Source organism: Orussus abietinus, unplaced genomic scaffold (genome assembly GCF_000612105.2).
Source record: "Orussus abietinus isolate OABI.00-Male unplaced genomic scaffold, Oabi_2.0 scaffold3, whole genome shotgun sequence".
In the NCBI taxonomy this organism is placed as follows: domain Eukaryota; kingdom Metazoa; phylum Arthropoda; class Insecta; order Hymenoptera; family Orussidae; genus Orussus; species Orussus abietinus.
The window spans coordinates 2085601-2100664 of NW_019395984.1; the positions used below are offsets into that span (position 1 = coordinate 2085601).

General features: G+C 51.8%; 2 protein-coding genes across 8 annotated transcripts in view; one reads left to right on the forward strand and one right to left on the reverse strand.

The window, feature by feature from the left end:
• The window catches only part of LOC105699134 (protein bric-a-brac 1), a 113276-nt gene extending 103209 nt beyond the window's left edge, over window positions 1–10067 (forward strand). For 4 of the 5 annotated variants that reach the window (XM_012423895.1, XM_012423894.1, XM_012423893.1 and 1 more), the window contains 5 exons: window positions 197–254; window positions 4365–4542; window positions 4731–4822; window positions 5518–5757; window positions 5831–10067. In XM_012423895.1, coding sequence (XP_012279318.1) covers window positions 197–254; window positions 4365–4542; window positions 4731–4822; window positions 5518–5757; window positions 5831–6387 — 1125 coding nt within the window. In that variant the 3' untranslated portion in view covers window positions 6388–10067. The remainder of the gene's footprint in view (window positions 1–196; window positions 255–4364; window positions 4543–4730; window positions 4823–5517; window positions 5758–5830) is intronic. The other variant, XM_012423897.1, reaches the window with a different exon arrangement.
• A 1854-nt stretch (window positions 10068–11921) lies between these two features.
• On the reverse strand, window positions 11922–15057 carry LOC105699135 (nucleobindin-2). 3 transcript variants are annotated; one of them, XM_012423899.2, is made up of 10 exons: window positions 14841–15056; window positions 14658–14765; window positions 14366–14587; window positions 14188–14284; window positions 14005–14081; window positions 13802–13904; window positions 13549–13729; window positions 13323–13479; window positions 12954–13034; window positions 11922–12817 (listed from the first exon to the last, which is right to left on the reverse strand). In XM_012423899.2, exons 1-10 carry the CDS (start codon window positions 14973–14975, stop codon window positions 12242–12244), a joined length of 1737 nt encoding a protein of 578 aa, XP_012279322.1. In that variant the 5' UTR covers window positions 14976–15056; the 3' UTR covers window positions 11922–12241. The 3 variants fall into 3 exon arrangements, with proteins under 3 accessions (XP_012279322.1, XP_012279321.1, XP_012279323.1); XM_012423898.2 differs by having other exon boundaries at window positions 14179–14284; XM_012423900.2 differs by lacking the exon at window positions 12954–13034 and having other exon boundaries at window positions 14179–14284; window positions 14841–15057.
• Window positions 15058–15064: the final 7 nt, after the last annotated feature.

The window sequence follows — 15064 nt, forward strand, 5'->3', positions numbered from 1 at the left end:
CCCGGAACCGCCGCAGCTGGACCTAAGACCACGGAGGGGCGCGTCTCCCCACCCGGAAAGGGTGCACCGGTCTCGACGCTCCCTTCGTTGCGCCTCCGTGGAGGTGCAAGGAAATCGCCGGAGTAGCTCTAAGTCGGTGATTTGCCGCTTCATCGACCGATCGACTAATCGGCTCCTCTTTTTTTCTCTGTTTCAGGCCAAGTTGTTGGAATCGTCCCACGCTTGGCTCGGTGCCTCCACCTCCAGTATAGCCGGTGAGTACGAACACTATCACTAAGCGGAAGCGTCTCTCCCCGTCTTCGACCGTGTATCTAGGAACCAACACCACGACCCGGCAAGGGCCGATCGCACCCTCGCGTTAACTCGCCCCGATCCGAGGAAAAGGGAAACCAGGATACGAAGTAGAACCAGAAGGACCAGCTTCTCCTTCCACGACTAACAAACCTTGTCAGTGGTCCGTCACCGCCTTTCACACCTTCCTCCCATTTATTTCTCTCCTGGTTTGATTTATTTCCATCCGCTTGGCGAGACGCGGCCAGGGGACCCGCGACGTCGCGGCGACCGAAGAGAACCACGAAGAGGACCACGGGGCGTCCAGGAGGACCGAGGACGGCGAGGAAGCAGGCCCCCGGCACAATAGGCCGGAGGAATGCGTTTTGCTCGAACGTAGAATGCAATTTAGATAGAGCCGGAGTGGCCCTCGGTTAATGGCGCCGATAACGCGACTTCCGCTCGCCGCGCGAGAGAGCGAGACCGCTCGATCCTGGGACTACCCCGAAGAGACGAAGAGCACGTCCTGGGCGCTCCCTTGGGGGCCTTCTTCCTCGCGGAGGCTCCCCTCTTCCCGTATCCGCCGGAATTCTTCTCGGACCTCTCCGGTCGTCGCCGGATCGCGGGAAGCATCCGATATCGCCTCGTCTGCGCGGTGATAAAGGGAGAGAGAGGGAGGATGTAAGAGCGTACGAGAGAGAGGGAGAAAGGGAACCAGGGTGGGCACTCACCCGAAGGGAAATCTTTAACCTCTGACCTCTAGTTCCTCGCCACCCTTCGATTCTCACCTGGCCAGGATGCTTTGCTCGGTCCAAGGGGAGCCGATCGGGGGATCCCTTCTTCCCGGTCGCTTTATTTCTCGGTTTGTTTTACCATTTCTTTTCTTTTCTGGTCCTTGCCTCGAGCCAAGGCAACGGCGTCGGTCGCGGGGACCTCCGAGGCTCCGGGTCTCCCGGAGAGGAGCGCCGTCGAGGTGGTGGCCACCCTGGTATCCGCCCTGTGATGAATTTCTAGCTGACTATTCGAGCCTGCTGAAGCTGAAGGCGCCCACGTGGACGCGCCACGACCTCCAGGAGGCGATCGAGGCGGTGGTGACCCAGAAGATGCGGTTCACCCAGGCCTCGAGCAAGTACGGGATCCCGAAGGGCACCCTCTACGACAACATCCTCGGCAAGTCTAAGAGGATGATGGTCCTCGAGGAGGCCGGCCTCAACCCCGCCGAGGAGACGGCCGTCCTCGAGTTCTGCTGCGACATCAGCGTCAGCCCCTACAACCGCAGGACCAAGAAGTCCCTCAACGCGATCCTGAACTTCGTCGAGAAGCTCAGAAGGAAGCGAGACCCGGGGTTCGTCTTCACCGGGCTCGCCGGGTTCCGCTGGTGGTGGGCCTTCTGCAAGAAGCACTCGATAGTCTCCCTCTACTTCAACGACGAGAACGAAAACGAATGACCCCGGGGCCGAGAGGGCCGGCCCTCCCCCGCCCCCCGGAACCTACCCCCCAAGAACTGGCGAGTGCTACCCCTTGCCGAGGGGACGGCTCTCGCCTAGATCTTCTCTACGGTACGCGACAAAATTCGTCCCCACGATTTACGCATCCCTCTCCTTATAACTCGAGTCGACGAGTCCTCTACGATTTCCCTCCACGGTTCGTTCGTGATAATTCAATGGATAATTAATTATTACCGGCAAGGTATGCATCCGAGGGGAAAAGTCGTGTAGGACTTTTCGGCGCCGTTTTCTGTTAGGATGAAGATGTGCAAAGAGTGGCCACGAGTTCCGTCGCGCCTTGTAGAGGGAGGACTCAACCCCGCTATACGTTAATAGATACATACGTAATTGCCCCAGAGACCCGCCACCCACGCGTTCTAGAGAAATTAGGGTGACGCGTTTCGGGGGTCGAATTTTCATCCCCGCCTTAAGAGACGGGAGGGACCAAGAACGGATTAAAGGTGTGCACACCAGATGCACTAGGTACTAATTATCGCTCGATGCGCCGTTTTGCTCGGTCGCGTCCAGTCGGAGCCCCCGCGGATTTCTTTTTTTTTTCCCCGCGGAAGGGTAGAGGTGCGACCGCGCACTTTCGGCCGCCGATGCGTCGCCGATCATTCCGTTTTCTATTTATTAAGCGTACCTTTAGTCGAGTCAAGGGAGGGGCCGCGTTGCCCCTCGATTCTCGACGCAAGACTTGCCAATCGTTTAGCGCGATCTCGCGGCGTTAACTTTTCCTTAGGTAGGTAGACGTTTCTTTTTCTTTTTTTTTTTTTTTTCTTTCCTTTATCTTTTCCCTTCGGTGCCCAGTCGACGACCTCGTCGTTTAGCCACACACTCTATCAGGGGTTTTGCGAAGCCCGGCGGTGCTACGTTCGCGAATAGGACTTAAGGGAGTTCATAAGTTAAGAGAGCAAGACTCGAGGCGGACGCGTTGCGTTTCTCCGGTTTTTCTTCATTTTTTTTATTCCTCCACCTCCCCCTTCATTCGTCGCCCCGTCCCCCGAAATCGTCCCGACCACCGTTGCGTTTCTCCACTTGCAAGTCTTCGCTTAGAGCTTTATTCGAAGTGACTAAAAGAGAGAATATATATATATATATATATATATATATATATATTATATATACGTACTTTGTACATTATTGCGATTTGTTCGGAGAATCGAGCTCGGTCGGAACGCGTCTTGCCTGGCATGAAAGCAATCTAATGTTCTTCCCCGTTTCGGAATTGCGTTGGCGTTCTTCCATTTTTTTCTTTACCTTTCTCGGAAATGTTGTACTTAGTTTGCATGCGGTCGGAGAGCCCAACCTGCGCACGGTGCTCGGAGTCGGATCCCAGTCTAGTTTGCTCAAAGGATGACCTTGTCCGCGAAATTGTAGATAGACGTTTAGGGTTTAAGCCATTTTTTCCGGCCCTCGAACGAGGAGCTCCTCGTCCATGGGAGTCGGGCTCGTTTTTCGACGCTCCTCGGCGCTTACGCGATATCTAGGATATAATTCTGTACAAATCATTAGATTTATCCTCGATACGTTAAATTATTATATTCATGCCTGGGAAATCATGAGAGACGTGTACGGAGACCGCGATTGAAATTCCAGGACTAGAAGGAATTGATAGATCTTGGAGGAAAAAAAAAAATATAGGGCGGTGCTCGGATGCAGTTTACGGGCATCTTGCACCGAAACCCCTCGGGAGGAAGTGGAACTGCGCCTCGCGTCGCGGTGCATCGCGATTAGCCAATTTCGCGGCTGATCGGCAGAAGCGCCGAGGGCGCTCCCTCTTGCACACATATGTTATTTCCGATGAATTGTATTAAACGTCAAATTGGACCAGGCCTAATTAGAGCCAATAAGTTAACTATCAAATAATCGCGGCGAATTGAGGCCATCTCTGCGCGCTGGCGCGCCCGCTCGCGGAGTGCATCGGATGCTGCGAGTGCAGCGAGTGCAGCGACGAGGAGCGACTCGAGCTCCCAGCCCAGGACGACATGCAATAACGAGTCTGCGATTAACCCTTAGCGCGTTAAGGAATTCGGCGCGTCGACCAACCCTTTTTATACGATTACGACAGCGCCGTATTTTGTTATACACGAAGTGAGCGAGTGAGAGAGAGAGAGAGTGAGGGAGAATGGGGGAGAGAATGGCGGAGAGTAAGAGCGATTGTATGGGATTTCGCAATACAATCGATACGTTACCCCATACGACGATGCGTGTATTGGTCCCGTCCCCGTTATTTTACCCTGCCCTCCCCTTGTGGCCCTAAATCAGCGCTTTTTTACAGGTCGCTCTCGCCGTCCAAGGTATACGGTCCATAAACGACGTAAGAGAGAGAGAGAGAGTAAACGAGCTGCGAAATGACCCGGAGTATATGAAAGACGAGATAGAGGGAGAGAGAGAGATCCTTTACCTAGATTTACGAATCGTTACGTACACTTACATATCCCGACGCAGCCGGAGTGCGTAACTAGGACGGTCCCTAGAGCCGCGATGCGACTCGTCGATCGACCGACCGATCCGCCGATCGGGATCGATCGCCTCGATCGACCGCCACGAGACCCGACTAATCGACCCGTCTCCGCTCTTTCTCGCGGGGGGTTGTTACAGCAGACAGCTACCAGTACCAGCTGCAGTCCATGTGGCAGAAGTGCTGGAACACCAACCAGAGCCTGGTGCACAACCTGCGGTTCAGGGAGCGCGGGCCCCTCAAGTCCTGGAGGCCCGAGACCATGGCCGAGGCCATCTTCAGCGTCCTCAAGGAGGGACTCTCTCTCAGCCAGGCGGCTAGGTGGGTTTCTTCCCCTCAACCGACCCTTAATCTACCCAAGACTTCCGGAACCACCGTGGAACCTCGTTTGACCCCCCAAGTGGCTCCGTTCATTTTTTCCCATTAATCCATGACCTTTACAATTCGACTTAAATTCATGGCCGGAAGACCAAGGACGATCTTAACCGCGGTATCTTTCCCCTTTCCAGGAAGTACGACATTCCGTACCCCACGTTCGTCCTCTACGCGAACAGGGTGCACAACATGCTGGGACCAAGCGCGGACGGCGGGGCCGGTGAGTGTTAGTTGCCATTTTCAATGATTTCTCTAAAAAAGTGCATCTTCGCCTCCCGGTCGGTCCTCCCGAGTCCCCGGTGGCGGGGCTCGGGCTTCTCGGAGGGAATTCCAGTCCAGGGGAGAAAGGGAGGGGGAGCCGAGTTCTCGGGGTCCCGAGCCAATCGCGAATAGTTAATAAAAGACGATAAACAATATTCTAAGCGATAGCCCGCGGGGGCGGAAGGGGCCCCGGGAGCGGATTTAGTTGCGCTCGTAAACGGCGCAATTACGTCGCCGCGGACTGGCGGCTCGTTCCCCGGGTGCATTAGGGCTCGTTCCTTGCGGTTATTCGATTTCGCGGCCATTGTGTTTACGCGGGGCGCTTTAATTCGTTATTTTATCGCTCGTCGGCGGGCGTTATCGCGGCCGCGAGCCTCGGCTCTCCTTCCCGCTCCGGCTCGCTCTTGCGCCCCGGCCTTCTCTCTCGTTCTCCCTCCTGGGGGATTAGCGCCCCAGGGGGGAGATTAGCGAGGGGTGGGTCTGCCGAGGAGCGAGATCGGTCTCGGTCTCGCACCTCTCGCAAGGGGGATCGCCGTTTCCTCGAGTGGCGGGCGGAACGGGGCATCGGGGGACTCGGGCGACGACCGAGAGGCGAAGGTCCGACGGCGGCGTCGGCGTCGTCGGCTGACGGAGGGTCCGCGTCTCTCTCTTTGATTTCAGACCTCAGGCCCAAGGGCAGAGGGCGGCCCCAGAGAATCCTGCTGGGAGTGTGGCCCGACGAGCACATCCGCGGCGTGATCCGCGCCGTGGTCTTCAGGGACGGACACTCGGGCCACATCGTCAAGGAGGAGCCGACCACCATGTACCCCAGCCTGGCGAACTACGCGGCCTGCAACGGGCCCGAGGGGGCGGTGAGCCCCGGGGCCGCTGCGGCCGCCGCGGTCGCCGCAGTCGCCCAAGGTGCGGATCGACCCGTCCCCAGGTAAGGAGGGCCACGGTGCACCGTCTCCGAACGCCTCCTCGCTTGTTCCAGGTCTCCGGCACCAGATGTGCAACATCGTGGCGGCGGCGCAGTCCCAGCAGGGCGTGCACGACATGATAGGCGCCAACCTGACCTCGAACCTGTCGTCGAACCTGCCATCGAACCTGCAGGCCGCGATCCAGGCGAGCCAGCAGCAGCAACAGCAGCAACAGCAGCAGCAGCACCAGCAACACCAGCACGGAGGCCCCGGGGCCAACGGGCAGAACAGCAACACCGGCAACCAGGGGGGCAACAACAGCGGCAACTCCCCCCTGAATCTGGGCATGGCGAGCCCGGGGTCCGGGGGGCCTCCGGAGAGCCCCATGGAGAGTCCCCTGGCGAGCCCCCTGGGCCCTCTGATCGACCCCGGGCACATGCCCAATAGCGTGGAGGTCGGCATCGGGGTCAGCGGCATGACCTACAAGCCCGCCCGCACCTTCGTCAGCCCCCGGCCTGAGAACCTCTTCCAGGAGGACATCGCCGACCTGGTCAAGAGCCCCCACGGGCTCAAGGACAAGGATAAGATCCCCGTGAAGCTCGAGCCGCTGACCGACTCCCGCTGCGAATAGTGGGGCCGGGCCCCCCGGCAGTGACCCCGGCAGTGACCTCGGCAGTGACCCCGCCAGGGTGCCCGCCAGGAGGGACCCAGCCGCGGCCACCCGGCCGGCGGGAGCCCCCGCTTATACATACGCCTATACATAACGAGTACATGGAACTCCGTGGACATATAGATATATATATAAATATAAATACAAATAAAAGGTATATTATATATAAATACAAATAAAAGGTATATTATATATAAATATAAATATAAATATATATATTATATATAAATATACACGCGCGAGGGACGGGCGGCGCGCACGTGCGCGCGGTAGGCCGCGCGAGCGAAGGGGAGGAGAGACCGTCTCCGGGTAGGACTCCGGGAAGAGGGGAGAGAGAGGGCGGATTGGGTCGGAAGGGAGCGGGAGGGAGAGGCTTACAATCAAAATTCGGACGCGCGAGGGAAGAGGCGCAGTTGGACTCGCGGCGTTCCCGCGGCTCTTTGGGATACTCCTCGGCGAGGATGGCGTTGCTGCGACGCGGAGAGGTATATATAGATAAATAAAAAGTATATATATATATTCAGGCGGGGGGAAGCGTGCAATCCCTTCGCAGTCGGCACTTCCGTTTTCGACGGATATCGGGGGCTGTTTACAGTTAGACCGGTGGAGGGACCCCCGAAGGCCGTCGCGGCGCTTTTTCCGGCGCCGTCGTAACTCGCGCGTTCCGTAGAAATCGCGGGGAGGGGGCGGAAGGGAGGGAATACACGGACACACAGGTTGGAAACGCGCAAAAGTAGCGAGTTCTCGCCCCGCGCGAGTCGCCGAGACTCGCCTAGGAAAGGACACATTACCACGTTATTTATACCTACGCATATGGAAATATTAGAGCCCATACGTTAATGCCAAATGTATAATAGTTCGTAAGAGTCGCGCCGCGCCAGGCCGGGCGATCCAGAGATGGCGGCGGTTCCGGGATGGGAGGGACGCGCGGAAAGGACGCCGAGCGGACGGCGGAAAGGCTTTTTTCCGATCGTGCGAACCAAAGGAGAGGGTTTCCACCGTGGTGCTAGAGCGTTTCAGTCACTTCCCGGGGAAGTCAGTCGACCCTATCCCGCCTTGCGGCAGGGTGTAAAATTGGCGACGCCCTCCACGTGGGCCGCGCGGGTCTTTTCGACGCTTCCGCTCGGCATGGGGAAATGTACAAAATTTTTACGGGCCTTTCGGTGGAGTCGGGACGAAAGGTCTAGGCGGGGAGCGCGCGTCGGGGAGGAGAGGAAATTTAAAAACGATTAACCATACGATTAAAATGCTGTAAGAGAGATCGGATATATATGCGACGCGGATGGACCGGGTCGAGAGGACCCGAGGGAGGATTGATCGCCGTACGTTATTAAAAGTGTAATGATTGCCTTCCTGCCATATTTGGGGTATGCCAAGTATATAAAATTGCTAAGTTTAGGTATTATAGAGGAATTTAACTAGGAGACGCGACCCGATGCACTCGGATAGGCGCGGATGTGTGCGCGTGCTTGGGACAATGGGAGAGAGGGACGGAAAGCGAGAGGAATGAATGGAAGAGCGAAGCCTGCCTGGGTGAAGTGATATATGCCGAATGGGTGCTTTTTTTCTCTCGAGAGATCGTGCTATTTTTCAAAATTTTACAAATCGAAGGGGACCTCGAGCCCTCGGGCGAATCCCTCTCGCCGGCTCTCGGGACTCGCCGGCCCTCCGGAAATCGGCGGAAGGATCGTTCGATCGCCACTTTTGGGGGTTCGTCATCGATCGGGCATTGGCTCGGGAACTCTTCTTCCGCCTGGTTTTTTTTTTTTTCAGACCCTCTTGTCCCGGGGTCGGGGAGAGGCTCGCGGGGGGAAAGAGACGGAGCTCGTCCTGTCGATTAGCGTCAAGTTTAAGGCCTTTTCGCCCTATCGCCGATCCCGCAATCCCGATTAAAGGAAATCCCCGTAAGTAGGTAAAAGGAGACATTCGAAGTGGCCTTCGTGAGAAAAGTTCGTCGTTTTCGCTGCGGCTCGGTCGCGCACGGAGGGATGGGCTTGTCGAAAATAGAAAAAGAAAACAATTGAGACCGAGGGCTCTTGGGTCGAAAGTGAATCTTCAGTCGCTTCCTTTTATTTCGCGAGGGCTGTCGAAGATAAAAATCGATGATCTTGATTTTCCGATTATTCTCGCGATATGGGAGGGCGAAGCCGCATCACGTTTCGGGAATCCTCCTGTCCTTTTTCTACGGCCCTCTTTTCCGTGCGCAGCGGTGAGCTTAGCGTAATTAGGAATTCAGAATTTAGGATAATACCAATTTGGCTTGGCACGGGAGAGATAGCGTGAGATAAATCGGGGGTAAATTCAAGATAACCGAGCGCGCCGGGGAAGGAAAAAGATATTCTTGATACAAGTGGTTTTTGCGCGCGGAATGCGGAATCGCGAGATACCGGAAGGGGGAAAACGCTGGATATACTAAAGTATACTTAATATTACTCGGGATCGGTAAGCGGATGGAGGGACGGGAGGGGGAGAAAATTTGAAAAGGGCGAGAGCGACGTTGAAAATGAAAACAAAAAAAAAACGTGAGATTCTAGGACTGTCTTTGGAGCTCTTTAAAGCGTAGTTACGTATTACCGATTTCTATTTTTGATTTCCAAAGAGACGCGAGCGGTGAGAAAGGGTTGGAAGGAAGGTCGGAGGGTGAGAGAGACGACGATATATCTCGGACGATACTTTTTACAATTTGGGCTGACATGTGTTCAAAAACGGGGCGGCGTGAAACGGACGCTATTGTAAAAATTAAAATTAACGGGGTGAACAGGGGGAGGGGGCGAAGCTAGGAGGCAAACCAAAAGTCCTGGGAAGCAGGAGGGGGTTAAATTAAATATTGTATAAAGGGAAAAAAAAGTAGCAAGTGCCTTCCAAACGAAAAACGTTGAAAAGAGTCCCGTAGATCGTGACCAGGGGTGAATGGGCCGAGTCGTGCAGTGACCGCGAAAGAGTTTCTCGATTCGGGACGTTTTTTTTCTCGGACGTTCCCACGCCCGAGAGAGATGACTCGAATTTCTCTGAGATCTTTCGATTAGGCGAGGAAGAAAACGTATTAATTAATAAGGCGCGAGCATGATCGAGATGGAGAGTGGTCGATGAGTGCGTGACGAGTGCGAGGCCGGATACAGTGGATGGCCGCGGGCCCTGAGCCTCGTCGTCTTTAGCGGAATCCCGGCGAAAGTACTCGGTGTATCGAAAAATGTCGCGAACAAAAGCTGTTCGCCAGATCCTTTTCAACAACTTTCGTTGGGGGTATTTTCTCGAGATCGCGCCCGCTCGGGGGAGAATGTCCTCCCGGAGCTTCCGCGGAGAGGGCAGCGGCCAGGGCGCGCGACGACCAGGCGGACAAATTCCATTTCGGATTTACACAAGTTGACACATACACGGATATACGCGAAGTACACGTACACCGGTAATACCCTGGAATGGCATGTCTCAAAAGCGGTTCTTTGCTTTCGTACGCGAGGGGCAGCGTGGGCGGGATATATAAAGAAGGGCGAGCCGATCGGTTCTTAGAGACGTTTCGTTTTCACGTTTTTTGATATATCCGCGAAAGGGGATGAAAAAAAGAATACCTATATATTACATATTTAAGACGTAAGTGAAGAAAAAAAAAGTATCTATTACGCTATAATAGAGAGAAAAAAAAAATACACACACGAGATAAATACATATATATATATAATGCGAAAAGTATATATACATTGCGGAAAACAAATATATATATATATAAATATATATATATATTGAAGAGACGCGCAGACACGTACGCACACACCCACATGAAACACGGTACATACACACAAGTATATATGTATTGAGACTAGGATTATTGCTGCTGGGTGCATTAGCACGAACGAAGGAAGAGAGAAAAAAAAAGAAAGAACAAAAAGATACACACAACGCTTTCCTTTCGTTTCCGTCGATGCCGGCGAACAGCCGTGCGGCTAAGCGCGATTATGGCCGGGTTCTCGTTAAATCGAACAAGACAGAGAAGAGAAGAAAAACGAAGAAAAGGGAGAAAAAAAAAGCATACAATTAGCGTAAAATCGTAGACTTCCAGAGGAGCGCACAGGACGAAAAAGACGACCCACCGGGCTTCGGGGGGTTCGCCGATGATAAAAAAAAAAAATGAAAGCAAGTCGATCTCGACTACCTTACACAAGCCACGGGTACATCGCGAAAGATTGCCACGCCGTCCCCATAATTTAACGAATCGACGTCGGTTCGGAGTAATTAGGGGAAAACGACACGTCCAGGCACCCCGAAGCGCTCGTAAACGGTCCTCTTTTTCTAGAGGTACACCCTCGAGAGCTAGACAGAGAACTCTTTAGCAGAACCTTAGCGTATCCGAGGCATCTCTCGATGCGACAAGGACGCGACTTTGACGGCGGGATCGCCGAGAACCCACGTTACTTTTAAAACACTGTAAATATATATATCGCCACGCAAAGGAGTACGCACAGAGGAGGGTAAGGGTGGCCGATGTGTCGAAGCGGTGTCGCACCCCCGCGTAGCGCGCAACGTATTTATTTAGGCATCGATTTAACGATAGTTTCGTCTCTCGGAGTATTTCGCTATTTATTTCTATCGCCCCCGGAGCCTCCCACGGGAGCGCCGACTCTTTTTTTGTACATACGACGCCTTCGGCTGGCCTTGGGTTTACAGGACGGTCTCCGGAAGTCCTGGCCCGGCGGAAGCGGCTCGAAATACGCGGAGGTACTCGCACTATACCTCGATGCGATCTCGAAGAGATCCCTTTTTTTTTTTTTTCTTTTCTTCTTTCCCCCCTAAGGATGGGGCAGGCATGGTAAACCCGCGGCCGGCTGGGGCGGTCCTCGGTTTCCCGATAGATAGGCAAATAATAGATAGAATTTGTTATTTAACAGCGCAAGGGACTCGCGAGGGCCAAGGATATGGCCCTTCGTAAGGATTTGTCGTCGTCTTCGCCGTCATTGCCGTGCAGTGTACGTAGAAGGTACAGGTGCACCGATATCAGTTATTTAGCGTACGTACTCACAGATATCTAGTGTTGTGTGCGGGAACCTCGCGGGCAGCCGTCGTTCGCTAACTCTTTTATTTATTACCGATAGCCGTTAGGACGACGTTCTACCGAAATATGCTATACTATAAATACACCGTATATATATATATTATAGTGCATATATATATATACATAACGAGAAATAAGCGTACATTACCTACCTACCTTACCTAGCCGCGAATACGGAGGAACAAACGGAATCACGCAATCATACATTTAAGTTGCTACTTGGCACGTATACCTAAGTAATATAGTAACCTAAACAGTATGCAATAATAATAAACATGAGAAAGAAAATTCCAAAGGATCCTTCGTCATCTCGAAATCCTTTACCCCCTTGAAAAACGTCGTAAAAAAAAAAATAGAAGGGTAAGCAATCGCATGTCTTGTTGACGCTTTTCCTCTTCTTTTTTTCTAGTTAATTTCCGTGGCCATTGGGAGGTTCAATAAAGACTCTTGATCCGTGCGAGAATACTCAATTTACTAGTCAGAGGTAAACAATTAAATTACATTGTATACGGAAGGTAGTTTCTTTTTTTTTTCTTCTTTTCTATGCCGTTTTACGTAGTTACAGTGAGGCTTTACAACGTATACTCGCGTAAGTAGAGCGAACAAACTGCGGAGCGGCCAAGGGGTGCCTTTAGCCGATTGCACGATCTTGATCCAGAATTCCGCATTGCGGAATGGAGGACTCGGCACACTTATCTCTCGGGCGTCTAAATACTTCTTAATCTCCCACTTGTTCTGCGATAATCTCAATGTGAGCCGCCGCGTTCCCAGTTACACCTTTGTACCGCTGGGAATGCTGTTTACGGCGATTTGTTCGGGCCCCTTAGGAACGCTACCTGCAATAGGTATTTGATTTTGATCCAGTTCGTTCTTTAGCTCCTGCTGTTGCTGCGGAGCGCTTTGTTGAGTATTTTGTTGCTGTGATATGTTGGTTTGAACTTTAGGTTGATAAGGGGGTTGTTGAGGGACTTGTTCCTTTTGGCCTTGGTACTGTGACTGAGCATGTCCTTGATAGGGCTGATGAGGAACTTGTCCCTGATATTGTTGCGGTGGCGCTTGACCTTGATATTGTTGGGGTGGCGCTTGGCCTTGATATTGTTGGGGTGGCGCTTGGCCTTGATATTGTTGGGGTGGCGCTTGGCCTTGATATTGTTGGGGCGGCGCTTGGCCGTGATATTGCGGCTGTGGCATTTGGCCATGATATTGCTGTTGTGGCACTTGTTCGTAGTGTTGTTGGCCGCCTTGGAATTGAGCCTGTTGTCCGTGATTCAAAACTCTAGGATCCATGGGAGGTGCGAAGCCTTGATTGGGACCGCTCTGAGGCACGTTAGCGAACTGTGATGGGAACTGTGAATAAACAATTGATAGTATTGAAAATACCCTTTACAAATATGTAGATCGATTGACGGTACGTTAACTAGTCGCTTTTGCATTCGTAGATAACTCGACAATACACTCGTTCACAAAGTCACTATCTACTAACCTGCTGCTGTTGATGCTGCTGAGGTTGGTACTGTTGTTGAGGATGGTGCCCCGGATCATAGTTACCAGAGTGTGGCGATAGCTGGTAACACAACAGAAGGTGCACAAGCTATGTTAACTACTCTACTCCCTACTATTTGTTATTCCTCGTAAAATCAAACAAAGACAATAATCAAGTCAGCTGTGTAGAACGAAACGTGCAGACTTACTTTCGAGATTCATTCCTGATTTAGGGTGTCGGGTAGGAATCAGTAGTTTTTTGAGTTAAAGAATCAGACGTTATCATGCTCATTCCTTAGACGCTTCAGCCAGTGGGGCCAAGACGACGTGCAAATGAAAAAAAGTTAAACGGTCGAAACCACGTACGTACCACGCCTTGCGCTATTAATTTCTGTATCTCTTCTTGCCGCCTTCTCTCAAAAGCTTCGTATTCCTGAGTAGAGTACAGCTGTTGCTGGTCCAAAGGCTCCCAGCCAGGGTCCTTCTGGAACTCTGGTTTTTTGGTCTGCTCCAAAAACTCCAACCAGCTGTGAGGAGTAATTCGTGCATATTGAAGTAGAAGGAACGCGTCAGATTCATGGTTTCACAATTATTACCTTATGAGACCATCTCCATTAATGTCAGCTTCTTTGAAGACATGCTCCCTCATTCGCTCCATTTCTTCGACGCGCTCTCGAAGGTCGTCCTCTGGAGCTCCTTGGGCATACATCTTATCCAACTCTTTCAGGAAGAGAGTCTTTACTTCATTTTCGTCCCACACTCCGTTACTGTCCAAATCTAGTTAAATGTCATCATTAAATCCACTGCTGTAGTTGGAAGAGTACTGGTCCGATCTGTCGGATATCTCACCGTGTAGATAAAAGAATGTTTTCGGGTCGAAGTCCTGACCGTCCATAAGATCCTGCTTTTCCCACACCTCTTCTAGCTGTTGTTTGCTTCCAGGATGGTGCAGCTGGGAAATATTTAAAAGTTCAATCCAGATGTCTGGAAGAACGGCGAAAAACACCTCCGAGCCAGCAGTTCGGAGGAGTACCGGGGAACCCACTACCCACCGGCTGATGTTGCATGTGCTTCTGTTGCAGCTTGTGCAACTCCTCTTCGTAATCCTTCCTTTGTTTCTCGTCCATCCCTGATCACAACCAATCGAGCCAATTAAAAAGTCCCTGCTGCTTGTCATTAAATTAAACCGTTCATGCAACTAAGCACAAAATCCCAATCCCAGTTACCAGTATTACCCTTCATCTTCTGTTCCTGTTCAAATTTCTTTTGCATCTCGTACTCCTTGAAATCTTTCCTTCTTTTCTTGTCAGCCTCGGCTAAATCTTGCGTAGTCTGAAACGTTTGATCATAAAGAAACTGAAAAATAGTCACTTTTCTAATTAGAAAAGGTTGGTTTCCTCGCATTACAGTTACCTTAGCTATTAATTTCTTCAAGTCGTCAACTTCAAAAGTATTTGGATTATAGTTAGTAATATGCGAATCGATCTTTAGTCTCGAAGGATCCAAGCCATTTTCAAGCTCGTATTCCTTTACCGCCAAGTGTCTCAACCTTTCTAATTCTTGTCGTTTAAGCTCGTCTAGTTTGGATCTGACCTGATGGCCCACGAACTCCAATTCATGTGCTATCTTCCCACTCTGAAGACCAAACAATCCTATATTCTATACATTCACTAGTGACGACCGACAGACCCGAACGTGCATTTACCCGAATATCGGCTTCCTGGGCATTCTCCAATTTACTACGGAATTCTGGATCGCTCTCAAGGGCCTGAATGACCTCTTTGAGATACCTATGATACTCCACGACGTCTTCCTGAGGTAAAATCACAAAGAAGCTAAAGATCACAGAAAAAGAAACAATAAAAACAACTAGAACAAGGAAGCTTACCATTTCTTCCTTTTCCTCGACTTCATTCTCCTTGTCACTGTGCTCATCGTCGGTTTTGTTTTTAGTGACTGGTGGAGCAAAGGACCGCTGTACCACCGCGAACGCTATCGCTATCACAAGCAAAAGTTTACGCATCTTTTCGGAAAAGCGTTTGGAACAACAACACGGAAGATCTCATGTGAAACTCCGCCGAATGGAAGCCACGTCATTCACCATGGAAGAGG

Bases quoted from the DNA above. Each gene is read 5' to 3' on its own strand.
- LOC105699135 (XM_012423898.2), bottom strand. From the start codon at position 14,975: ATGCGTAAACTTTTGCTTGTGATAGCGATAGCGTTCGCGGTGGTACAG. The intron at 14,285-14,365 runs GTAACTGTAATG...CAAACGTTTCAG, and splicing joins TGAAGAAATTAATAGCTAAG to ACTACGCAAGATTTAGCCGA. The intron at 13,480-13,548 runs GTAATAATTGTG...TACTCCTCACAG, and splicing joins AATGGAGATGGTCTCATAAG to CTGGTTGGAGTTTTTGGAGC.